Below are 15611 nucleotides of genomic sequence, written 5' to 3' on the forward strand. Positions count from 1 at the left end.
TCCCAGCCTGGAATAATCCATGGAGAGATGCTCCTAGTCTGGAACAAACCAAGACCCACAGAGAGCTGTTCTCAGCCTTGAATAAACCACGGAGAGCTGTTCCCAGTCTGGAATGAGCCACGAGAGCTGTTCCCAGCCTGGAATAAGCCATGGAGAACTGTTCCCAGCCTGGAATAAGCCATGGAGAGCTGTTCCCAGCCTGGAATAAATCATGAATGCTGTTCCCAGCCTGGAATGAGCCATGAGTGCTGTTCCCAGCCTGGAATAAGCCATGGAGCTCCCAGCACTGCTCGAGACAGGCTTTAGCTCTGGGAACTGAAGTGATTCCTCCTGCCCAGCACTGCTGCAGCCCTGGCTGTGTGCTGGCCTGGGGATGCTCTCCCAGCACCACCCCAGGGCATGCAGGCTGCTGGTGCCCAGGGGCAGGCACAGCTCCCTGTGCCAGGCACAGGGGGGCTGCCAGCTCAGCCCAGGCCAAGTCCCTGACCTGCCTGGCACTGGGAATGGGCTGGCTGCTGCTGCCAAGGGCTGGAACGCTATAAATGGGAGACTTTTGGAGAGAGAAAACATTAGGGAGCCAACTTTTAACTAGGCTGAAGTGCACTGGGCTGTGCCTGCTCTTTGTGGAGGGAGAGAGGAGCAGAGTGATGAAGGTCTTTGATGCACTGCTGGAAAAACACCGGCGGTTCCTTCTGCAAACAGAAGGAGCCCTGATTTAATGGAAAGTGTTTCTCCTCCTCCTGAGCTCCAGGATGGGAATTCACTATTCCTATGCTTCTGCAAGTGGTGTTTGAGCCTGTGGCTCTGGGTGCAGCCTGGGCACAGGGGACAGAGCAGTTGCTGGTGCTTTTAGCAGGAACCTGGCTGGAGGAAGCTGTGGGTTTTTCCCTGTTCTCAGTCACGCAGGGACTGCCTTTCCTGATCCAACTGCCTGAGAGCGAGATCCTGCTGATTTATTTTTGTGGGAGGCTGAAACCACAAAGTTCATTGCACACACACACAACTGCTCAGAATTTTGCTGAACTCCATAAACCCTGGAGGGAAAAAAAAAAAAAAAAAAGAAATCCCCAAAGTGTTGAAATAAGATTCCTGTTACGAAAGAACTATTGAGAGAGCCCTGTTTACCATCCCTGGACACACAAAATCCTGCAGCTCCTGCAGCCACAGCCTTGCTGAGCTGTCTCAGGGCTTTGCCATCAAAGAGCAGGCATGACCCAGGAGAGGGGGGAACCCAGGCTGGCATTCCCACCTGCTGGAGGCACATCACTCAGCACGGCTGCTCTTTGCTCTCCACACCAGGAGGATTAAGACAACACTCACTTCACCTCTGAGAACTCCTGCCAGGAGCCTGGCTTAAATAATGGAGGAGGAGGAGGAAAAAGTGGAGGAGGAAGGGAAGGAGACAGCGGAAGGCAAGCTCTGAGCTCACAGTAATGGAAGCAAGAGGCTCATTTTAATTTTTCAGGCCTCTAACTGCCTGAAACAAGCCGATGAGAACAATTCCTCTTTGTGTGCCAGCTCCAGTCTCCAGAGGCCATTCAATGTGGTGGATTATTCAGAACCCCTCTGACTCCCTGAGACACAGACTTTCCCCTCTGCCTGGCGCCTGTGTGCACACAAGAGGTGAGGAACCCCTCCAGAAGGACCAGGCTCTGCTCCACGTGGAAATGGCAGGCACAGGCCACTGCCCGCTGCCAATTTTCTCATGGAAGCAGGCACCACTTCAACAGACTATTTGTTCTTCGGTGTTGCACACAAAGCTGTTGGCCCCAGGGCTGCAGGACTCTCTCCAAGATGACACAGCTCCAGGTGGGTCAAAGCTGAGAGTTTCCAGCAAAGAACCTGAAGGAGTTGTTAAACATAACAAGAGAAAGGGAAACACACTGGATGCACAGACAGACAGGAATGGGAGGGAGAGCCAAAGCCAAATATAATGCTGCTTCAAATTCCCAGTTTTTCTGTGCCTGGATTGTGCAGCGAGCACATTTAGCCCAGCCTGTGTCGTGTCTCCAGCCCTGGGTTCAAAATTAAGGCTCTGTGCAGAGAAGCAGCCACAGAGCATCACCCTCTGTGCAGCTCCAGCTGGGCCAAGGACTGAAGGATTTGACTGCAAGGGGAAAAGCCTTGGGGAAACCTCTCCCAAAAAGAGGTTTGGGAGAAACATGCCAGGGCACAGCCAGGGGGTCAGGCTCTGCTCCAGGGAACAGGGACAGGAGGAGAGGGAACGGCCTCAGGGTGGGCATCAGCAGGAATTTCCCCATGGAAAGGGAGCTCAGGCACTGGAACTGCCCAGGGAGGTTTGGATCCCATCCCTGGGGTGTCCCAGGAAGGGCTGGAGGTGGCACTGGGTGCTCTGGGCTGGGGACAAGCTGGGGATCAGGCACAGCTTGGATTTGAAGGTATCAGAGATTTTTTTCCAACCTCAATAATTGCAGGATTCTGAGGTTGTGGCTGCAGCCAAAAGGCAGAAGATGCTGAGGACATGGAGTAGGAGAGCACAGGGGGCTGGCAATAGCAGGAAAGCTGTAAAAGGGTTGGCTTGGGATGTTTTAGGAGTGCAGCACGACCACAGTGGCTCTCGATCACATGAAGAGCTGAAGTGACTGCCAGCCATGCCTGGCGAACTCAGAATGACCAAGAGGGGAAAAAATGTTTCTTTCTGGGGGTTTCCACAAGAAACCACAAGAGACCAGCCAGAATCTGTTCTCTAAGCAGCAGTGCCACTCCTTGCAGCCGTGGTTTCACGAGGATCCTTCTAAGGAACTCGCCGGGCTCCTCCCATGGGGAGCACCCCACAGGGCAGCCCTCAGTCCCTGCACAGCTTCTCCACCCTGGCAGGGCTGGAAGCATCTCCCAGGCAGGACCAGAGCCTGATCCTCTCCCTGTGCCCACCACAGAAGCCACTCCTCCCATGCCTGATCACCTTCCACGCCAGCTGACATTCCCAGCATCCCTGCAAGCATCATTCCCATTCCCTTAATTTCTCAGGAACAGCATCCATCTGCTGCCAGCAGCTCACATCTGGAATAGTGAGTGTTGTGAAAGAGCCTCAGCCCTGTTGGAAGGAAATTATTCCTCCAGCCAAGGGAATTATGCAGAACTGAGTTTAGCATTTGGAGTTACAAATTTACTACAAATCCTACAGTTACACCAGGTTTTAAACTTCAGAATTACAACTTCATCTTCCTTCATTCCTAAAAATCTGCCCTCATGCAAATTGCCACGTGCCGGAAAACATTCCCAGAGAAAAGGAGGAGGAGAGGCAGAGGATCTGCAGAGCAAACCCCTCCTGAGCAGTGCTCAGCTCATGAGCTCCTCAGAGAGGAGCTGATCCTCAGCTCAGGAACTCTCACCCTGATCCCAGCGCCTGGAATGTGACCCCAGAGCAGGAAAAGGCACTTCCCAAGGGATGAGAGCCACCACTGCATCTGCCTTGGCTCAGTGAGGGGTGGCACCTCCTGTGGGACACTGAGCAGCCCTGGCGTGGCACAAGGGATGGCAAAACAGGCAGGCTGGCAGGAAAAGGAGGTCCTGCCAGCCCTGGAGGAGAAAGGCAGCGTGGTGGTGCTTGGAAAGGCGGCTGCAGCCACGGGCTGCAATCCTGGAATTCTGCAGGACAGGAAAGGGAAGGGCTCTGCAAGGCCACAGCACTCAGGCAAAGCCTCAAATGCTCCTGGCTGGAACCTGTTGACCCTTTTGGGATATCCCTGACCCCTTTGGGGTGTCCCTGACCCTTTTGGGATATCTCTATCCCTTCAGGATATCCCTGACCCTTTTAGGATCTCCCTGACCCTTTTAGGATCTCCCTGACCCTTTTGAGATACATGCAATTTTATTATGTACTGCATTGTATTTGGCCTTGAAAAAAAGCCTGTTAAGCTTTTGTGGCACCACTGGGACCAGCAAAGGTGGCTTTTGACATTGCTCATGCCAGCATGGGGAACACAGCTGCTCCAAGGCAAAGGAATTTCCCCATGGAAAGGGAGCCCAGGCACTGGAACTGCCCAGGGAGCTTTGGATCCCCATCCCTGGAGGTGGCACCTGGAGGTGGCACTCAGTGCTCTGATTTTGGGGACAAAGTGGGGATGGGGCACAGCTGGGACAAGGTGGGGATGGGGAACAGCTGGGATTTTCTGATCTTGGGGACAAGGTGGGGATGGGGCACAACTGCAACTCTGATTTTGGGGACAAGGTGGGGATGGGGCACAGATGGGACTCTGTTCTTGGAGCTCTTTTCCAAGCTCAAGGATTCAGTGGAGTCAAACTCCAGCAGATCCAGGCTTCACTCCTGGTTCAGTTTGTGTTTGGAGAGTCCTTCCTGCCTGCCTGGGGAGGGGAGGACACTTTGCCCCGTGGCTCTGCTGTCAGCACTTCTGGTGCTCCTGTTTTCCTTGGCCCTGCTCCTGAAATAATTGTTTAGCCACAATGGAAGGTGACAAATGATTCAGCTGTGACCCCACTGGGAATATCAGGAGAAACTCCCCAGCCACTCACACGGAGCTGCAGCAGAGAAGGTTTAGGTTGGATATTAGGAAAAAAAATTCAATGAAAGAATAATAAAGCACTGGAGCTGTCTTCCCAGGGAGGTGGTGGACTCATCATCTCTGGATGTGTTTAAAAAAATTAGACTGGACATGGCACTTGGTGCTGTAGGCTGGTTGAGGTGTTAGGGCATGGGTTGGACTTGATGATCTTAGAGGTCTCTTCAACCTCATTATTCCGGGATTCTGGGATGCTGTAATTCTGTGATTCTGGGATCTCCTCAGCCCCACCAAGCTCCTCTCTCCCACTTGGATCCAGCAGCTTCCACGTCCCTGCCAAGGAACAGCCACTGACAGCCAGGGAGGGTGCACCAACCTTTCCCCTGCTCTTGCAAAAACAAAAACCTGCTCAGCTCTGACAGGAGCATGGAAAGTGCAGCCAGAGCCACTGGGAACACTGATATCAAATGAATAAATATCCCGACCCAAACATGCATGTACTGGGATTGCTCAAGGCTGTGAGCAGGAATAAATCTGGATGGATTTTCCCTGGATCACATGAAAGACAGATTCTTGACACAGAGCTCACCTGCAACTCAAATTTCCAATTCTTCCTCCAGCTCATCAAAAAGATCAGAACTGGACCTAGGAAAAATATTTTCCCCTCTTGGTGTTTTCAGAAGCAGCTGAACTGTTTTGGTCCCACACTTATTTTGTGGGGGGCTGTGTGGAATTTTCCTTTTTTTCTTTTTAAACAACCAGAGGCATGAATAATTTCCAGCACGGAAAACTTCTGCCTGAAGAGCTAAAACTGGCTCAGAATCATCCAAGAGTCACACAGAAAAGGCCTCCAGCAATGGCACCAGTCACTGCTACCAAGCCTACCTAGAGCATTTTTTTCCACTGTGCTCAGAGGATCTGTTTCACTCCTCACCTCTCAATCCAATTTCCACTGTCCTGCACCACGAGTTTAAAGTAAGGGCACCAGGAAGCAAGGGTGATAAGGGGGAAGGAAGGGAAAAACCACAGATTCTTTCATTCTTTCAACAGAGCCAAAAAGGAGTGGTTGTTGTAATTATTTTTACATTAAAAAAAAAAAAATAAATAAAAAGCTGCAGAGAACAGCGAAGGGCAGAGATGTTTGCTTTAAACTCTCCCACCTCCACCACGATACATATCTACATGTATTTATAAGTATCTCACATATCTACATGTATTTATAAGTATCTCTGCTTCTACAGATGTTCTGCAGAGGGTCTGGCTCCAGCGGTGCCGTTTCCCACCTGAGGAGAGTGCACAGCTCCAGCCAGGATGGAGGGGAGGGAGCCCAGCCACAATTCCCACATCCCCAGCCCAGGGATCCAGCCCAGCTAGAGGCACAGGCACCCCAAAAAACTGCTTTTTTTTTGCTCCCCCTTGCAGCAGGAGGTGGAACGAGCTTGGCCAGCAGCGTGGAGCACCGTGAAGAGGAGATGCTGCAGAGAAGGAAGCACGAGTTCCATTTCCTTCCAGCCCTGGCTGCTGCCCAACAGCTGTTCCTTATTTATTTACTTTAATATTTCCTTGGTTACACAAGCAGCTGCTCACAGCTTAACCCCTGCCTGGGGCTGTGTGACAGCAGGGCAGGGACACCCAGAGCTGTCCCCTGGACACTGCTCTGCTGCTGCTGTCCCTGTTGGCCAGGGGACAGGGCAGCACTGCTGTCAGCAGCATCTGCCCCCATCCCAGGTCTGGCAGGAGCCAGCTGAACCTGGGAAAGCCATCTGCACTCCCAGGGGCTCTCTCTGCTGGGCAGGCTGGAATTTCAGCCCCGTGTTTGTGTCTGCATGCAGAGATCCCAGCAAAGGTTTTCTCCTTCCCCTCTGGAGTCCAGCCAGGCTGATGCTCAGCCTCACATCGGAGGGCTCTGGGGGCAGGGGGTGCCCAGCTCCTCCCCTGGTGCCACAAACAGCCCAGGAAGGGCATTCCAGTGGCCCCTCTGGCAGATGCTGCCAGCCCAGAGATCCCTTTGTTCATTTTCTTTTCTCCTCTGCTCAGGGCCTGTTCCAGAGCACAGTTTGTGTCCTGGCTCAGAAAGCCCAGCCAGACCCCTTGGCTCATCTCCACCAAGGAGGAGGTGGAAAACACCCTTTGCCTGCTCAGCTAGAGCACTGCTTTGGGTTTTCTGCAGCCCAGCCTGGCCCCATTGCCTTCCCAGCCTCCTCTCTCCCACTTCCATTTTCCTCCTGGCTCCCTCCTGCACCAGAATAACGGGATGGCCTGGGTTGGAAGGGACCTTACAGATCAACACTAAACAGGGACACCTTCTACCACAGCAGCTTGCCCAGAGCTCCATCCAACCTCTTTTTGGACACTTCCAGGGATTCAGGGACCCACAGCTTCTCTGGGCACCCTGTGCCAGGGCCTCCCCACCCTCACAGGGAGGGATTTTCCCCTGATATCTGATCTTAACCCACCCTCTCAGTCTGAAGCCATTCCCCCTTGTCCTGTCACTTCATGCTTGTGTAAAAAGCCCCTCTCCATCTTTCCTGCTGGTTCCCTCAGGTGCCAGAGCAGCTGCTGCCAGGGGGAGCGGGCACTTCCCCAGGGAACCTTTTCCAGTGGCAGCCCTGCTTCGCTGTGACAGCAGCTGGCAGAGCCACAGGAACGGAGTTTGGACCCAACTGGAACAAAACCCTCCCCGACAGCAAACAAACCCCCCTCAATAACAAGCCCAGCAGCTGCACGGGTGGAGCAGAAGCCAGCAGCCCAAGGGAGCCCCTGTCCCTCCCCAGGCAGGGCCAGGCCTGCAGGATTCCCAGCTTTCCCCACCTGCAGGTCGAAGAACTTGCTGTAGCGCCGGTAAATGACCTCCGTGGCTCCATTGGACCAGGTGACCCTGATGATGTACACCTGCAGGGAACAGAGGCAGAAATCAGAGCAGAGCACCCAAAAAAAAAACCAAAAACACCCCACCACAACCCAAAAAGCTGCCAGTGCAGCCCTCACTGCTGGGTGACAACCAGGGGAATATTTCACATCAATTCAGCAGCACCACAACATAGGTAAGCTTAAATTACCAAGCCTCACTGCTGCAGCTTCTCCAAATGTTTATTTCTGGTAGTGAACTGAGCTCTGCGGCCCTGGAGAGGGGCACACACTGGATGTGAAATGTGTAAAAGCACAGCACAAATCCCTCCAGACACAGGAGTTAATAACTAAACCCTGGCCACCCCACTTAGAGCTGCAGCACAAATCTGATTTTGGGGTCCACCTGCACCAGCCTGGCTGCTGCAAATGGGACTGCAACAGCTCAAAACCCCAGGGTCTGAAACTCCACCTGCTTGGGTTTGGGTTTCCTCCCCTTGCTGGGGTGGAAATGCCACACCAGCAGCCCCAGTCGCTGCAGGTCATTCACAGAGCCCGTGATCAGGCTTTAACTGGGGATGAATGCAAAACAAACACCAAACCCAGCCCATTTCATCATTCATTCGTCTGTGAAGGACAACAAGCACATCACAGGATGAGGCAATTACTGAGCTAATGTCCTCTGCTGTGTTTCACAGAAAGCAGAGATAACCCTTGGGTAGGTGCCAGCGTAACACCCAAGTGATACAAATCTCAAACTGATAACACATGGAGCAGAACCGAGGGTATTCTTTTTCTTCCTAACTCAAGTCCTTATTTCAAAGAAATTCAAGTTATCAATTCCTTGAAGAAGGACCAAAACGTTCAGAAGCCCAGGTGAAGGGACCTGCTGGAACTTCTGCCAGCAAAATCAAGCATCAAGGCTCTTAAAAGCTGATGTTTTGGTATTTAGGACAGAATCCCTGACTTGTTTCACAAGGTTTTCCCCACTGAGATGGCCATTTTCTCAGATTCTGGAATGTGACCAACATCCTAAGCCAGTATCCAAAGTCAAACACCAGGACAGCACAACTCTCAGCTATTTGAGTTTATCAAACCCCACTCAAATCCTGGACTGAAAATCCACCTCAAATCTCAGTGTGCTGCTCAGAGGGCTGACACAGCCTGAGCCACCACGGTGAGGACACTACTGAGGGTGACAAACTCTTCCCAGTGGAATCACTTCCAAATTGAGACAGAAAATGAGGCAGCAGGAGGGATGAATTCTTACTGCTAAAATGCAGAATTTCTCTCTTTTCAAACCAGTAATTCAAGGTCCACTTGGGTTGATTTTGGGTTGGGTTCGAAGGGGCCTTAAAGATCATCCAATGCCACCCCCTGCCATGGCAGGGACACCTCCCACTGTCCCAGGGTGATCAAACACCTGGCCTTGGGCACTGCCAGGGATCCAGGGCATCCCCACCCAATATCCCAATTAAAACCCAGTCTCTCAGTCTGGAGCTGCTTTCATTCCCAAACTCTTATTTTGTGATGAACAACCCCCATTTCCTCACTATAACACAAGCAACACAGATGGATTCTCCAGGACAACATCTGCTCCAGCTGTGGAAGGACAGCAGCATGCTCCAAGGCAGGCAGCACCCCTCCAGCAAACCAGGGGTTAAGCTGGTGTTAGCAGAGGTTCAAACTCCTTTTCCCTCTCCCCAGGCCTTGCTGCTGGGCCAGCATGAGCTCATGTGGGCTGGAAGCTCTGCTGATATCCCACTTTTCTCAGCAGTCCCCAGCACTCCTCGGGGTTATATCACCGCTGGCTGCCTGCCCTGCAGAGAGCCTTGCACCGGGGCAGCAGGAGGAGCCAACTTTCCTTCTTTGTTTATTCCTACCCTGCCTTTATTTGGAGTCAACAGCTTATTAGGCTGGGGTTTTAATCAGGATGTGGATATACTCGAGCCAAAGTCATTCAGAGCTCTTCAGGGTAATGAAGGCACGAGGTCTGAGGGCACACCAGGCTTCCCTGCGGCTCTGCAGCTGAGGGAAGCAGCATTTCTGCTGAGTGATGAGCTCACTGCTGCTTTGCTGAAATGCAGCCCTCCCTGGGGTCAGGAGGAAGAGTTTCTTGCACATCCATTTCCAGCAGCAGCAAAGTCTCCAGGGGTATCTCCTCAACTTACTTATGGAAAGCAGAGGAGATGTGGGAATCCAGGGCATCCCTCTGGCTGCCCTGGCAGGGGTCAGGAACCCCCTGGACAGAGCCCCCAGAGACACTGGCTGTGATCTCTGCCCATGGAAAAGAGTTTTCAATCTTACAGGATCAATTACCAGCTCTGAGTGTTTGATATCAGTAATAATTAAGTGTGGCATGGGTGCAAAAGTAACATTTTAGGATTCTAGATGAGGGGTCCAAAGGGGACAAGATGGAGGAAATTGGGTGTGCCTTGTCCTTTTTCTCCTTCTTCATGCCCTCCATGTGTCACTGTGGTGTTGGCATTTTTCTGTTGGTTCAGGCTGGGGACACACTGTCCAACGTAGGTGACAGATATTGGCACGTTCTTGTAAATGCAGCCCAGGGAGTTTCTGGTATTTAATGTTTGTAACATCCCACTGAGGGCAGAGCCCCACACGCTGCCCTGCAGGACAGAGCTGGGCAGGGCAGCAGAACATGTGAGAGATAAACAGAATAAACAACCTGGAAACCAGCACAGACCAATTATGGCTTCTGCTTTGGCATGGGGCAGAAAATCAGAGACTTTCTACAATCTCGGGATCATCAATAGCACAAATTCCAACACACAGGAGCCCCTCAGTATCTGTAACACCTGGGCAAGGCCACCTTCCTCGCTCCTGGTGGATATTCCTCGTCCTTCTAACAGCCCCATCCCAGATCTTGGTCTCTCCCAATATCTTATCCAGTCCCCGCTGTCTCAGAAATGAAAAAAAAACACCAGAAAACTCAACTCTGGTGCTCCCCTCACCTGACAACACGTGCAGGTTTGGAGGGGTTTGAACAGTGCACTCAGCCACACAGTGAACAATTCCAGAGAACTGGACATAAGCTCCCAGAGCCCCAAAAATCCATTCCTCAGCTGCTTTTGGAAGGCACTTTCAGTGACCAAGACAGCTTTAAAACCATTCCACTTGCTCTGGAGTTTCCCCTCCTGGCCTGGCACTGCGCCTGAGAAAGCACCTGCAGGGCTTTTCCATGGGAAGGGAAGGGAAGGGAAGGGAAGGGAAGGGAAGGGAAGGGAAGGGAAGGGAAGGGAAGGGAAGGGAAGGGAAGGGAAGGGAAGGGAAGGGAAGGGAAGGGAAGGGAAGGGAAGGGAAGGGAAGGGAAGGGAAGGGAAGGGAAGGGAAGGGAAGGGAAGGGAAGGGAAGGGAAGGGAAGGGAAGGGAAGGGAAGGGAAGGGAAGGGAAGGGAAGGGAAGGGAAGGGAAGGGAAGGAGCTGAGTCAGTGAAAACCAGGAATGGTGGCTGCCCTTCCTCCCTCCCTCTGGAAAGGACACCCTGCCCTCCTCCCAGCCCTGGGAGCCTCAGTCCTGGCAGCTACAGAAGGCACGGGGACAATTTTTGAGGTTCAGGTGGATCCTGTTTAATGCCAGGTCTCATGAACACCAAACCCTCTCCATGCTGCCATCCCTTGGAAGACAGAAATGGAACAGATCCTTCACAGAAAATGGAAAGTTGCAGATGCAAAAGGCTGAGCACGACAGACTCCACTGCAACTGAGCTCCCAAACTCCTTGGGATCCCTGCATCACCAGGAAATGGTCACAAACCAACTTCTTCAAAGCTACCCGTGGAGCAGTGTGACATCAGGGCCACCAGGCACTGCCCAAGGCTCTCCTTGGTCACACTAACTGCCCTAAATTAAAATATAATCTGGAAAAAAAGCCCAGGGGATCTTGCAGCCTTCCCAGGGAGCTCGGTCCCCTCCATCATCACCCAGCATCTGTCCTTGCTGTCCCCTCCCAGCACCTCTCTCACAGGGAGCACGGCTGGAAAATGGGGCTGAAAACCTTTGGAAGGGAACTGTCAGAAAAATGAAATGCTATGAAACGAAATGAAAAAAGAAATGCAAATGGCACCTGGCCAAGGGTACCAGAGCTGTCAGAGGGAGCCAGAGGGAGAGCCAGGACATCCCCCTGGGCAGGAGGGCAGCCCAGGCAGGGACAGAGCTCCTGGGAGCTGCAGGAGCCAGCTCAGACACATCCAGAGCCACGGCAGTCACGGGGACAGGGGGGGTGAGAAGCCAGTGAGAATCTGAAAAGGGCAGCCAGAGATTTTGGGGTTTTTTTTGTTTTTTTTTTTTCCCTTTCTTTTCCTCTTGAAGAAATGGAGCAGCACGCCCTGGGAGCAGTCAGCCACCAGGGACTGCTGGAAATCCCTGCTGCTGCACCCAGCAGTGGCTCCTGGTGACTTCCACTGCCCAGAGGGACCCAGAGGGACCCAGGGCACCACAGCCATTCCCAAATCCTCGGTCCTGCCCTTCCCAGAGTCCCACACAACAGAGGAGCTGACTCAAACTGCTGACTCGAGGCAAGGAAATTAAGAACAGACACTGAAGAAAAAAAAAAAATAAAATAACAGAACCAGTTTCCCCTTCTTAAACACGAGGCTGTGTGACCTCGCAGAAGAATCACTTCTGGACTGCCTGCATAAACACAGCAGGACAAGCTGGGAAGCAGCCTGGACTGCTTCAATGGGAGTAGGAAAAAGGCAGAGTGAAGGTGAGGAAAACCTAGAGCTGCACTTTCAGCTTCTCTCCTCCTACAGGAGTTTTGCAAAGTTTTCCATGGAGATTTGCAGCACATCCTGGCTGGGGGGGTGACACACAGAAACCCCAGGAGAAAGGATGTGGGAGATGGCAGCTGCCAGGGAGCCCTGCCTGGCACCCAGCTGAAGCAGGCAGCAAGTCCACCCCAAGCTCAGCAGCGTCCAGAGTCCAGCTGGAGGCCAGGAGCAGCTCAGCCATGCCAACATCAGCCCTCCTGGCATGGTACAGCCTTCCCTGGGTGGCTCTGAAGGATCCCAGAGCTTCCCTGGCATCCCAGAGCTCCTCCACACAGACACGGAGAGCAACCCCATGGTGACTTGGAAAGACATCTCCACGGCAAGGCAGGGACACCAGGGAAGGTCCCCAGGCTCCAGCAGAGCTCCTGCAGCAGCTCCAGACATAACAGCCTCCAGCTGGGGCAGAGCTGTCTGCAGAGCTGCTTCCAAAGGCTTGGAGCCTGTGTGGTCTCAGGTCCAGGGAGACTCTGCACAATAAACCTCTCTGTGGAAAACTCCACATAGTTAAAGCATCTTTCACCAGCAAAGAGGAAAAGCATCAGTCAAAAGCATCAGACTTTTGATTTCACCCACGCTACCCCTGAAAGCAGGGGAGATGTGAGAGCCTCGCCCTCCTTCTGGAAACCCAAAGGGGCAGAGAAACCAAAAGGAGCTGAGCAATCCAGCCAAGCCAGAGTGGGTTTAATATAGAAAAGGGAGTGGGAAATTGTAAGAGGAAAAGAGAAAAAAAAAAAAGGAGGGAGGTGGCTGGAAACAAAGAAAGTTCTTGGCACCAAGCTGCTGTGCTTGGCCCCTCTCCACCAGCCCTCGCTGCCGCAGCCTGCGGGCTGGGGAGGGGAGATGGGGGCTCTGTGCCATGGGATGCCAAAGCTTGGAGCAGGAGGGGGAGAGCCAAGCCCCAGCCCCGTGGGCAGACAGCTTGTGACCCCCCTCACCCCTGCTTGGTGGCTGGGGAGCCGGGAGGAGGGTGAGGCTGGCTTGCAGAAGCTATCCCAGCTGCAGGGCACCAGCGATGCTGCCCTGGGCTCTCTGGCAGGGGGGAGGCAGAAGCAGCAAGGCAGAGCTGCAGGGAGGTGGGCACAGGGATGGAGGAAGCAGCAGGGCAGGCAGCAGCTCAGCCCCAGCCCAGGCAGGCTGAGCACACAGCCAGCCCTGCAGAGCAGCCACCTCCCCTCGCCCCAGCCCATCCCTCCCAGTTTCTGGTGCTCACCCTCTTCCCCCCACGCTGCTGTGCAGCCTGGCAGGGCACAGCACAGCCCCAGCACTGCTGGCGTGGCAGGGGCACACCCACAAGGCTGGCACCCCCGAGGACAGCCCAGCAAAGCCTGCTCAGAGCCCCCAGGCACGCACACACGCACCCCTGCTCCAGTCCCACTGAAGGTCACACGTGTGGGCTCTGCTGTCTCCTGTCTCCCAGTGCCACAGGACAGAGACACCCTCCAAAGCAAAGCTCTGGGGGATGGAGGTCAGAGAGCTGGGGGCAGGCAGGGGCCAGGGATGGCCCCAGAGCTGCAGCTCACTGCTGGAATGGAGCCTGAGCATCAGCTTCCCCACGGAGCTGCTCCTGCCCCAGCAGCCAAGGATTGGATCCTTCCACGTCCAAGCTTCTCAGCAGCTTTGAGAAGCACAGCTGGGGAAGAAGAACAAAGGGGAGATTGAGTCTGAGGGCTGGTTTTCATCCACAAAGCGAAGGGTGCTCCATGCTCAGCTCTGCTGAGGGGTGAGCAGGAAAGCTCTGCAGAGCACAAGGACGGGACAAAATTCCCACCAAACTCCCTGCCTGTGGCTTGCCTCGCTGGGACAGCATCATCCAGCTGGCAGGAAATGGGATGAGACACAGCACAACCACAGGATGCAGCAGCAAAACAGCACGGAGGATGCTGAGAAAGCCCTCAAACCTTTAGAGGAGTCAGACTGCAGCTTCCCCTGGCTCTGTCTCACTCCTGGTTTGGTTATCTGGGGACACTGCACTGCACAGATCTCACATTACTCATGCCAACCTCCTCCTTCCTCACCCAGCTCCTCCGGCTGCCCACAGGACGTTCCCACCATTCCGAGGGCACGGTCACCCTTCCAGGGAGACAGCACGGGGAGAAGTCATCCCCTGACACCCCTCTGAAGCCAAACAACCAGAGTGATCCCCGAGGGCAGAAAGAACTCCCAAAATCCACGGGAATAGCTCAGCTCTACAAGGGGACACTGTGCCAGGGGGCACCGAGCTGGGAGCACAACACACAGCCCATGGGGCACGTGCTCCTCAGAAATACCTTCAGCTCGTGCTCCTCAGAAATACCTTCAGCTCGTAAATGTAAAGCACTGAAGAACCAGGGAAGGTCTGGATTGGCAGCTCTGTCCATTCAAACACTCCCTAATCAGTTCCAGATAAGCACACTGGGGCTGGGCTACAGGAGGAATGAAACCACAAATGGCCTCGCCACCACGAGGAGCAGAGAAGACACCTACACCACCACATCACAAATTCCACATCAAAAATATAACAACACCCTCGCTTTTTCACCGTGGTTCTCCTCACATCTGATTTGAAACGCCTGTAGATCCCGTTAGCCAGATTCCACCAGGAATCTGTTAATTACTTTCACAACCCAGCTGCCACTAATGAGGTCTTCATCTTGTTTCAAGCTTTGCCACCTTGCTCACTGCGTTTGCAAAATAAATGTATGCTGCACACTTTGTTGAAATTTCCCATATTCATGGAGGCTGGGAATGGAAGTCCTGTGAGAACACAATCCAGATTTTCCAAAAATCTACCCCACCCAAACAGCATGCTGTTGAATGGATAGATATAATTTTGGATGGTGCTCCAGAACAACTGTTTAAACCCATATAACTACGGAAATGTTCCTGGTAGGCAGAAATGGAGATGGGACTCAATGGCATTGCTATTAACACATAGAAAACACACACATTTTGTGTATGCAGCTGTAACAAAATGAAACATCCTGAAGCTTGCCCAAGGGAAAGAAAACCAAATCCGGATTTAGTAGGAAAAAGCTTTATTTTAGGGCTTCTACTCGAGAATAACAAACATAATACTATAAAAAGGTCCCGTGTGAAGTCCTTTAAAGGAAAATCCAGTCTGTTTCTACTATGGCTTTGTTTTGGGTCTTTTCTGAATAAACATTCATTTATCAGAGACTTGGCCAGACCAGAGAAATGACAGTCTGCTCTTCTGTCTCTCACAATGATTATTTTTAAATTTTACTCGTGGACTTTGCCTGCTCAGATTTGCAGGATTGCCCCAGAGCCCTCGCTGGCAGCATCCCTGAGCTGGGATCATTCACACTGCACCGTGTGGGAAATGGTACTGAAAGTGAAAAATACTGGAAATGTCACCTCAGCCACTGCCTGGAGGATGGAGTCCCTTTTTATTCACTTGGAAAATGGGCTGCCACAAGCCAGAGCATCCTGCAACAAACACCTGCACAAGGATCATTCCTCAATGCCCCTGCCAGGTAATGCTCATGACAAAAAAGCT

The 15611-nt window shown here is 52.9% G+C and overlaps 1 protein-coding gene across 7 annotated transcripts in view; it reads right to left on the reverse strand.

Annotated features, from left to right (window-relative positions):
• SH3PXD2B (SH3 and PX domains 2B) overlaps nt 1–15611 on the reverse strand; it is a 73460-nt gene that overhangs the window by 55422 nt on the left and 2427 nt on the right. For 6 of the 7 annotated variants that reach the window (XM_085591566.1, XM_085591565.1, XM_021532124.4 and 3 more), the window contains exon 2: nt 7293–7373. In XM_085591566.1, the coding sequence (XP_085447692.1) occupies nt 7293–7373 (81 nt within the window). Of the gene's footprint in view, nt 1–7292; nt 7374–7800; nt 9701–15611 lie in introns of those variants that run through there. The other variant, XM_085591564.1, reaches the window with a different exon arrangement.

The sequence above is a fragment of the Lonchura striata genome, chromosome 13 (genome assembly GCF_050655825.1).
Source record: "Lonchura striata isolate lonStrDom1 chromosome 13, ASM5065582v1, whole genome shotgun sequence".
NCBI classification, from domain to species: domain Eukaryota; kingdom Metazoa; phylum Chordata; class Aves; order Passeriformes; family Estrildidae; genus Lonchura; species Lonchura striata.